This window comes from Oncorhynchus clarkii, chromosome 9 (genome assembly GCF_045791955.1).
Source record: "Oncorhynchus clarkii lewisi isolate Uvic-CL-2024 chromosome 9, UVic_Ocla_1.0, whole genome shotgun sequence".
Lineage (NCBI taxonomy): Eukaryota > Metazoa > Chordata > Actinopteri > Salmoniformes > Salmonidae > Oncorhynchus > Oncorhynchus clarkii.
In genome coordinates this window covers 2,682,087-2,693,308 of record NC_092155.1, presented here as the reverse complement: position 1 = coordinate 2,693,308, position 11,222 = coordinate 2,682,087, and the positions used below count along the sequence as shown (strand labels likewise).

General features: G+C 48.4%; 1 protein-coding gene across 2 annotated transcripts in view; it reads right to left on the bottom strand.

The window, feature by feature from the left end:
* LOC139415762 (butyrophilin subfamily 1 member A1-like) overlaps window positions 1–6,872 on the bottom strand; it is a 108,141-nt gene extending 101,269 nt beyond the window's left edge. For both annotated transcript variants that reach the window (XM_071163843.1, XM_071163844.1), the window contains exon 1: window positions 6,637–6,872. In XM_071163843.1, coding sequence (XP_071019944.1) covers window positions 6,637–6,709 — 73 coding nt within the window. In that variant the 5' untranslated portion in view covers window positions 6,710–6,872. The remainder of the gene's footprint in view (window positions 1–6,636) is intronic.
* Window positions 6,873–11,222: the final 4,350 nt, after the last annotated feature.

Here is an 11,222-nt window from a genome sequence, read left to right as displayed (position 1 = left end):
GGTGACTCACTAGACAACCCCTAGTGACTCACTAGACAGCCACTAGTGACCCACTAGACAACCGATAGACAACCCCTGGTGACCACAAGACAACCCCTGGTGACCACAAGACAACCCCTGGTGACCACAAGACAACCCCTGGTGACCCACTAGACAACCCCTGGTGAAGGTGAACCACTAGACAACCCCTGGTGACCCACTACATAACCAACAAACAACCCCTGGTGAATCACTAAACAACCCCCGGTGACCACTAGACAACCCCTGGTGACCCACTAGACAACCCCTGGTGACCCACTACATAACCAACTAAAAACCCCTGGTGAATCACTAGACAACCCCCGGTGACCACTAGACAACCAAAGTGACCCACTAGACAACCCCTGGTGACCACTAGACAACCCCTGGTGACCCAATAGACAACCCCTGGTAACCCCCCAAAAAACACTAGACAACCCCTGACAACCAGTAGACAACCCCTGGTAACCACTAGACAACTCATGGTGACCCAACAAAAAACTGCTAGTAACTCACTAGACAACCCCTGGTGACCTACGACACAACCCCTGGTGACCCAACAAACAACCACTAGTGACCCACTAGACAACCAAAAAACAACCCCTGGTGACTCACTAAACAACCCCTGGTGACCCAACAAACAACCCCTAGTGACCCAAAAGACAACCAAAAAACAACCCCTGGTGACCCACTAGACAACCCCTGGTGACCCACTAGACAACCCCTGGTGACCCACTAGACAACCCCTGGTGAACCACTAGACAACCAACAAACAACCCCTGGTGACCCACTAGACAACCCCTGATGACCCAACTAACAACCCCTAGTGACCCACTAGACAACCAACAAACAACCCCTGGTGACTCACTAAACAACCCCTGGTGACCCACTAGACAACCCCTGGTGACCCAACAAACAACCCCTAGTGACCCACTAGACAACCCCTAGTGACCCACTAGACAACCCCTGGTGACCAACTAGACAACCCCTGGTGACTCACTAGACAACCCCTGGTGACCCAATAGACAACCCACGGTGACCACTAGACAACCAAAGTGACACACTAGACAACCCCTGGTGACCACTAGACAACCCCTGGTGACCCAATAGACAACCCCTGGTAACCCAACAAAAAACCACTAGACAACCCCTGACAACCAGTAGACAACCCCTGGTGACCACTAGACAACTCATGGTGACCCAACAAAAAACTGCTAGTAACTCACTAGACAACCCCTGGTGACCTACTAGACAACCCCTGGTGACCCAACAAACAACCCCTAGTGACCCAAAAGACAACCAAAAAACAACCCCTGGTGACCCACTAGACAACCCCTGGTGACTCACTAGACAACCCCTAGTGACTCACTAGACAACCCCTAGTGACCCACTAGACAACCCCTAGTGACCCACTAGACAACCCCTAGTGACCCACTAGACAACCCCTAGTGACCCACTAGACAACCCCTGGTAACCCAACAAAAAACCACTAGACAAACCCCTGACAACCAGTAGACAACCCCTGGTGACCACTAGACAACTCATGGTGACCCAACAAAAAACTGCTAGTAACTCACTAGACAACCCCTGGTGACCTACTAGACAACCCCTGGTGACCCAACAAACAACCCCTAGTGACCCAAAAGACAACCAAAAAACAACCCCTGGTGACTCACTAGACAACCCCTAGTGACTCACTAGACAACCCCTAGTGACCCACTAGACAACCCCTAGTGACCCACTAGACAAGCCCTGGTGACCCACTAGACAACCAAAAAGCAACCCCTGGTGACTCACTAAACAACCCCTGGTGACCCAACAAACAACCCCTAGTGACCAACTGGAAAACCAACAAACAACCCCTGATGACCCACTAGACAACCCTTGGTGACCCAACAAACAACCCCTAGTGACCAACTGGAAAACCAACAAACAACCCCTGATGACCCACTAGACAACCCCTGGTGACCTACTAGACAATCCCTGGTGACCGACTAGACAACCCCTGGTGACCACAAGACAACCCCTGGTGACCACAAGACAACCCCTGGTGACTCACTAGACAACCCCTGGTGACTCACTAGACAACCCCTGGTGACTCACTAGACAACACCTAGTGACTCACTAGACAGCCACTAGTGACCACAAGACAACCCCTGGTGACCCACTACATAACCAACAAACAACCACTGGTGAATCACTAAACAACCCCGGGTGACCACTAGACAACCCCTGGTGACCCACTAGACAACCCCTGGTGACCCACTACATAACCAACTAACAACCCCTGGTGAATCACTAGACAACCCCGGTGACCACTAGACAACCAAAGTGACCCACTAGACAACCCCTGGTGACCACTAGACAACCCCTGGTGACCCAATAGACAACCCCTGGTAACCCCCAAAAAAACACTAGACAACCCCTGACAACCAGTAGACAACCCCTGGTGACCACTAGACAACTCATGGTGACCCAACAAAAAACTGCTAGTAACTCACTAGACAACCCCTGGTGACCTACGAGACAACCCCTGGTGACCCAACAAACAACCAAAAAACAACCCCTGGTGAACCACTAGACAACCCCTGGTGACTCACTAGACAACCCCTAGTGACTCACTAGACAACCCCTAGTGACCCACTAGACAACCCCTAGTGACCCACTAGACAAACCCTAGTGACCCACTAGACAACCCCTAGTGACCCACTAGACAACCCCAGGTGACTCACTAGACAACCCCTAGTGACTCACTAGACAGCCACTAGTGACCCACTAGACACCGGCTAGACAACCCCTGGTGACCACAAGACAACCCCTAGTGACCCACTAGACAAGCCCTGGTGACCCACTAGACAACCAAAAAGCAACCCCTGGTGACTCACTAAACAACCCCTGGTGACCCAACAAACAACCCCTAGTGACCCAAAAGACAACCAAAAAACAACCCCTGGTGACCCACTAGACAACCCCTAGTGACCCACTAGACAACCCCTAGTGACCCATTAGACAACCCCTAGTGACCCACTAGACAACCCCTGGTGACTCACTAGACAACCCCTAGTGACTCACTAGACAGCCACTAGTGACCCACTAGACACCGGCTAGACAACCCCTGGTGACCACAAGACAACCCCTAGTGACCCGCTAGACAAGCCCCTGGTGACTCACTAGACAACCAAAAAGCAAACCCTGGTGACTCACTAAACAACCACTGGTGACCCAAAAAACAACCCCTAGTGACCCAAAAGACAACCCCTAGTGACCCACTAGACAACCCCTGGTGACCCACTAGACAACCAAAAAGCAACCCCTGGTGACTCACTAAACAATCCCTGGTGACCCAACAAACAACCCCTAGTGACCCAAAAGACAACCAAAAAACAACCCCTGGCGACCCACTAGACAACCCCTGGTGACCCAACAAACAACCCCTAGTGACCCACTAGACAACCCCTAGTGACCCACTAGACAACCCCTAGTGACCCACTAGACAACCCCTGGTGACTCACTAGACAACCCCTAGTGACTCACTAGACAGCCACTAGTGACCCACTAGACACCCGCTAGACAACCCCTGGTGACCACAAGACAACCCCTAGTGACCCACTAGACACCCGCTAGACAACCCCTGGTGACCCCCCCAAAAAACACTAGACAACCCCTGACAACCAGTAGACAACCCCTGGTGACCACTAGACAACTCATGGTGACCCAACAAAAAACTGCTAGTAACTCACTAGACAACCCCTGGTGACCTACTAGACAACCCCTGGTGACCCAACAAACAACCACTAGTGCCACTAGACAACCAAAAAGCAACCCCTGGTGACTCACTAAACAACCCCTAGTGACCCAACAAACAACCCCAAGTGACCCAAAAGACAACCAAAAAACAACCCCTGGTGACCCACTAGACAACCCCTGGTGACCCACTAGACAACCCCTAGTGACCCACTAGACAACCCCTAGTGACCCACTAGACAACCCCTAGTGACCCACTAGACAACCCCTGGTGACTCACTAGACAACCCCTAGTGACTCACTAGACAGCCACTAGTGACCCACTAGACACCCGCTAGACAACCCCTAGTGACCCACTAGACAACCCCTAGTGACCCACTAGACAACCCCTGGTGACCCAACAAACAACCCCTAGTGACCAGAAAGACAACCAAAAAACAACCCCTGGTGACTCACTAGACAACCCCCGGTGACCCAACAAACAACCCCTAGTGACCCACTAGACAACCCCTAGTGACCCACTAGACAACCCCTAGTGACCCACTAGACAACCCCTGGTGACTCACTAGACAACCCCTAGTGACTCACTAGACAGCCACTAGTGACCCACTAGACACCCGCTAGACAACCCCTAGTGACCCACTAGACAACCCCTAGTGACCCACTAGACAACCCCTAGTGACCCACTAGACAACCCCTAGTGACCCACTAGACAACCCCTGGTGACTCACTAGACAACCCCTAGTGACTCACTAGACAGCCACTAGTGACCCACTAGACACCCGCTAGACAAGCCCCTGGTGACTCACTAGACAACCAAAAAGCAAACCCTGGTGACTCACTAAACAACCACTGGTGACCCAAAAAACAACCCCTAGTGACCCAAAAGACCACCCCTAGTGATCCACTAGACAACCCCTGGTGACCCACTAGACAACCAAAAAGCAACCCCTGGTGACTCACTAAACAACCCCTAGTGACCCAAAAGACAACCCCTGGTGACCCAACAAACAACCCCTAGTGACCCACTAGACAACCCCTAGTGACCCACTAGACAACCCCTAGTGACCCACTAGACAACCCCTAGTGACCCACTAGACAACCCCTGGTGACTCACTAGACAACCCCTAGTGACTCACTAGACAGCCACTAGTGACCCACTAGACACCCGCTAGACAACCCCTAGTGACCCACTAGACAACCCCTAGTGACCCACTAGACAACCCCTGGTGACCCAATAGACAACCCCTGGTGACCCCCCCAAAAAGCACTAGACAACCCCTGACAACCAGTAGACAACCCCTGGTGACCACTAGACAACCCCTGGTGACCCAACAAACAACCCCTAGTGACCAGAAAGACAACCAAAAAACAACCCCTGGTGACTCACTAGACAACCCCCGGTGACCCACTAGACAACCCCTGGTGACCACAAGACAATCCCTGGTGATCCAACAAACAACCCCTGGTGACCCACTAGACAACCAACAATCAACCCCTGGTGAATCACTAGACAACCGCTAGACAACCCCTGGTGACCCATTAGACAACCCCTGGTGACCCACTAGACAACCCCTGGTGACCCACTAGACAACCAACAATCAACCCCTGGTGAACCACTAGACAACCCCTGGTGACCCACTAGACAACCCCTGGTGACCCACTAGAATTGAATATCGGTGCCAGTTTGTCTGAGACCCCTGCAGAGATAATATGTACTGTATGCAGGATCGATTTATTCTGTATGCAAAGTGCTGACATTCTCTGTGTTTCATTGATGGCTAACTATAAAGATCGCCACATTTTCTTACCAGATCAGAGATTCTCCGGTAGAGGTAAATGGCTCAGTGCCTATAATTTAGTCTGTGTGTAGAATGGGGCATAAAGGAAATTACCTCTACTAGATTATGCTAATAAGGTAAACAGCATACAAATGTGGCTTGTGTATTCATTTGCCTATAACTAATCAGAATTACATTAATTAATTACATAAAAAAGAGAATACTTCAAAATGAGAAGATTCCATGGAAAAGACGACTGGGTGGACATAAAGTGGAAAGGAGGGGAAATAACTCCCACCATGCAGCAGGACACCTTCAGATGTGGGGTGTTTGTAATGTAGGTTTGATAGTTATATTTTCAATAATGAATGGTTAGCTGTTATGTGACAATTAGGTCAAAAACTATATTTTATGTGTTGGTGTAGATGGCCAAGGAAGTTGCACAGAACTTCCAACATCCCAAATGGTTATAGAATCGTCACAGAAACACATGAAACAGCTTCTACTAGAAATGTCTGGTATGTAATGTAATTCAAAGTAAATGTAAAAATAAAATAAAAATTCCTGAAACGAGTCACATATTTGTGTATATCCACTGCACAATTCTTAGGTGTGTTGGTTTGAAGGGAAATACATGAACTGAACATGTAACCGCAGTAATGGCGGCCAGGGGTTTTACGTTAGGAATTCTTTGTCTCTTCAACTCAGATGGTAAACCGTCTCCTCTTTTTAGTCATAAACATAGCTACACCCTCTACTATTCCACGGACGGACACTATTTTCATGCAACTTCGATACATCTATGATTTTCGTAACAAGTTAGGAGAACATTTTCGCAAACCCTTTTCCTAAACTTAAAATAATTAAACTAATTATCCTAACCTGCTACGAAACAGCACCACACCCTATAGCGCCACCACACCCCAAACTGTCCCGTCTGATCAGACAACAACACAGCGAAGACATTATACATTTATTGCACTCGGTTTTGATCTTGCACTTGAATTCTCCCCGTTTCTTTCTTGTTAATATTATGTTCAGATAATAAAATAGCCTACAAGCTAAATAATGAAGGAATAATGTTGTGTCCTACCTGTCGTTATCAATGAAACACTGATGAACAGAATCCCAAAATACCAGACCGCCGAGGTCGGAAAGGTCTTCATTTCACGAACAAAACAAGTCTGACTTCAAGGTAAAGCTGTTTGTAACTGGTCAATAAAACTATTAGGAGTTTAGAAAAATAAACCAAAACAGTTGAAAGACTAATTTGGCAACGAACAGAATGTAACACTGCGTCTGTTCCAGAAATAACGGAGGGAAAAGGGCGGTGGAGTTTCACACTTTACTTTCACTTACAGTACTTCTAGTTGCATATCATCTCCCGATATCTAGCTCCAACTAGTGTTCTGATATGGACATTAACTTTCAAATGTCCTAAAACACATAGGAGCACTAATGTGAATCGTGAAATAAACGTGACAACAACAGTCGTGATCCGTCATATAGGGCAGGTAGGCTCTGTTTTTAGCTAACAAACATATACGTGTTTTTTGTTGTTGTGCCTGTTTTGAACTTGGGAAGGCAGTCACGTGGCGCCGGGGTTTAAGGCACTGCATCTCAGTGCTAGAGGCGTCACTCCTGACCCTGGTTCGGATCCAGGCTGTATTACAACAGGCCGTGATTGGGAGTCCCATAGGGATGCTGACAATTGGCCCAGCGTCATCCGGGTTTGGCCGGTGGAGGCTGTCATTGTAAATAAGAATTTGTGCTTAACTGACTTGCCTCGTTAAAAAAAGGTGAAATAAAAAACCTTTTAACATAAAAACATTTTAACATTTAAGTAAATGTTATTTTACCATTAATATGTGTCACATGAGATTGCAAACAATGTAAACAAAATAAGTAGGCTGTAGTTAATATTTCAACTTGGAATATGAAATTGTCCCAAGAACATTTTATCATATGACATTAATGTGACGTTCACTGTCATTTGTGGACAAGCTAGACAGGTGTGAGCAGTATGGCAGAAATTACACTAATATTAGCTCATTTTAAATATAACCCTTTGTTCACAAATCTAACCTTACTTATTTCGACCTGGTGAGTCTACTCTTCCTTGACTTCAGCCATATTTATGACTAAATACACCACCACACTACAGCACCTGCCCTTAACCAACAGTAGACCTCACAGTGAAATGCTGACTGACCTGCCCTTAACCAACAGTAGACCTCACAGTGAAATGCTGACTGACCTGCCCTTAACCAACAGTAGACCTCACAGTGAAATGCTGACTGACCTGCCCTTAACCAACAGTAGACCTCACAGTGAAATGCTGACTGACCTGCCCTTAACCAACAGTAGACCTCACAGTGAAATGCTGACTGACCTGCCCTTAACCAACAGTAGACCTCACAGTGAAATGCTGACTGACCTGCCCTTAACCAACAGTAGACCTCACAGTGAAATGCTGACTGACCTGCCCTTAACCAACAGTAGACCTCCCAGTGAAATTCTGACTGACCAGCCCTTAACCAACAGTAGACCTCACAGTGAAATGCTGACTGACCTGCCCTTAACCAACAGTAGACCTCACAGTGAAATGCTGACTGACCTGCCCTTAACCAACAGTAGACCTCACAGTGAAATGCTGACTGACCAGCCCTTAACCAACAGTAGACCTCACAGTGAAATGCTGATTGACCTGCCCTTAACCAACAGTAGACCTCACAGTGAAATGCTGACTGACCTGCCCTTAACCAACAGTAGACCTCACAGTGAAATGCTGACTGACCTGCCCTTAACCAACAGTAGACCTCACAGTGAAATGCTGACTGACCTGCCCTTAACCAACAGGTGTAGACCTCACAGTGAAATGCTGACTGACCAGCCCTTAACCAACAGGTGTAGACCTCACAGTGAAATGCTGACTGACCAGCCCTTAACCAACAGGTGTAGACCTCACAGTGAAATGCTGACTGACCTGCCCTTAACCAACAGTAGACCTCACAGTGAAATGCTGACTGACCTGCCCTTAACCAACAGTAGACCTCACAGTGAAATGCTGACTGACCTGCCCTTAACCAACAGTAGACCTCACAGTGAAATGCTGACTGACCTGCCCTTAACCAACAGTAGACCTCACAGTGAAATGCTGACTGACCTGCCCTTAACCAACAGTAGACCTCACAGTGAAATGCTGACTGACCTGCCCTTAACCAACAGTAGACCTCACAGTGAAATGCTGACTGACCTGCCCTTAACCAACAGTAGACCTCACAGTGAAATGCTGACTGACCTGCCCTTAACCAACAGTAGACCTCACAGTGAAATGCTGACTGACCTGCCCTTAACCAACAGTAGACCTCACAGTGAAATGCTGACTGACCTGCCCTTAACCAACAGTAGACCTCACAGTGAAATGCTGACTGACCTGCCCTTAACCAACAGTAGACCTCACAGTGAAATGCTGACTGACCTGCCCTTAACCAACAGTAGACCTCACAGTGAAATGCTGACTGACCTGCCCCTAACCAACAGTAGACCTCACAGTGAAATGCTGACTGACCTGCCCTTAACCAACAGTAGACCTCACAGTGAAATGCTGACTGACCTGCCCTTAACCAACAGTAGACCTCACAGTGAAATGCTGACTGACCTGCCCTTAACCAACAGTAGACCTCACAGTGAAATGCTGACTGACCTGCCCTTAACCAACAGTAGACCTCACAGTGAAATGCTGACTGACCTGCCCTTAACCAACAGTAGACCTCACAGTGAAATGCTGACTGACCTGCCCTTAACCAACAGTAGACCTCACAGTGAAATGCTGACTGACCTGCCCTTAACCAACAGTAGACCTCATAGTGAAATGCTGACTGACCTGCCCTTAACCAACAGTAGACCTCACAGTGAAATGCTGACTGACCTGCCCTTAACCAACAGTAGACCTCACAGTGAAATGCTGACTGACCTGCCCTTAACCAACAGTAGACCTCACAGTGAATTGCTGACTGACCTGCCCTTAACCAACAGTAGACCTCACAGTGAAATGCTGACTGACCTGCCCTTAACCAACAGTAGACCTCACAGTGAAATGCTGACTGACCTGCCCTTAACCAACAGTAGACCTCACAGTGAAATGCTGACTGACCTGCCCTTAACCAACAGTAGACCTCACAGTGAAATGCTGACTGACCTGCCCTTAACCAACAGTAGACCTCACAGTGAAATGCTGACTGACCTGCCCTTAACCAACAGTAGACCTCACAGTGAAATGCTGACTGACCTGCCCTTAACCAACAGTAGACCTCACAGTGAAATGCTGACTGACCTGCCCTTAACCAACAGTAGACCTCACAGTGAAATGCTGACTGACCTGCCCTTAACCAACAGTAGACCTCCCAGTGAAATGCTGACTGACCAGCCCTTAACCAACAGTAGACCTCACAGTGAAATGCTGACTGACCTGCCCTTAACCAACAGTAGACCTCACAGTGAAATGCTGACTGACCTGCCCTTAACCAACAGTAGACCTCACAGTGAAATGCTGACTGACCAGCCCTTAACCAACAGTAGACCTCACAGTGAAATGCTGACTGACCTGCCCTTAACCAACAGTAGACCTCACAGTGAAATGCTGACTGACCTGCCCTTAACCAACAGTAGACCTCACAGTGAAATGCTGACTGACCTGCCCTTAACCAACAGTAGACCTCACAGTGAAATGCTGACTGACCTGCCCTTAACCAACAGTAGACCTCACAGTGAAATGCTGACTGACCTGCCCTTAACCAACAGTAGACCTCATAGTGAAATGCTGACTGACCTGCCCTTAACCAACAGTAGACCTCACAGTGAACTGCTGACTGACCTGCCCTTAACCAACAGTAGACCTCACAGTGAAATGCTGACTGACCTGCCCTTAACCAACAGTAGACCTCACAGTGAATTGCTGACTGACCTGCCCTTAACCAACAGTAGACCTCACAGTGAAATGCTGACTGACCTGCCCTTAACCAACAGTAGACCTCACAGTGAAATGCTGACTGACCTGCCCTTAACCAACAGTAGACCTCACAGTGAAATGCTGACTGACCTGCCCTTAACCAACAGTAGACCTCACAGTGAAATGCTGACTGACCTGCCCTTAACCAACAGTAGACCTCACAGTGAAATGCTGACTGACCTGCCCTTAACCAACAGTAGACCTCACAGTGAAATGCTGACTGACCTGCCCTTAACCAACAGTAGACCTCACAGTGAAATGCTGACTGACCTGCCCTTAACCAACAGTAGACCTCACAGTGAAATGCTGACTGACCTGCCCTTAACCAACAGTAGACCTCCCAGTGAAATGCTGACTGACCAGCCATTAACCAACAGTAGACCTCACAGTGAAATGCTGACTGACCTGCCCTTAACCAACAGTAGACCTCACAGTGAAATGCTGACTGACCTGCCCTTAACCAACAGTAGACCTCACAGTGAAATGCTGACTGACCAGCCCTTAACCAACAGTAGACCTCACAGTGAAATGCTGACTGACCAGCCCTTAACCAACAGTAGACCTCCCAGTGAAATGCTGACTGACCTGCCCTTAACCAACAGTAGACCTCACAGTGAAATGCTGACTGACCTGCCCTTAACCAACAGTAGACCTCACAGTGAAATGCT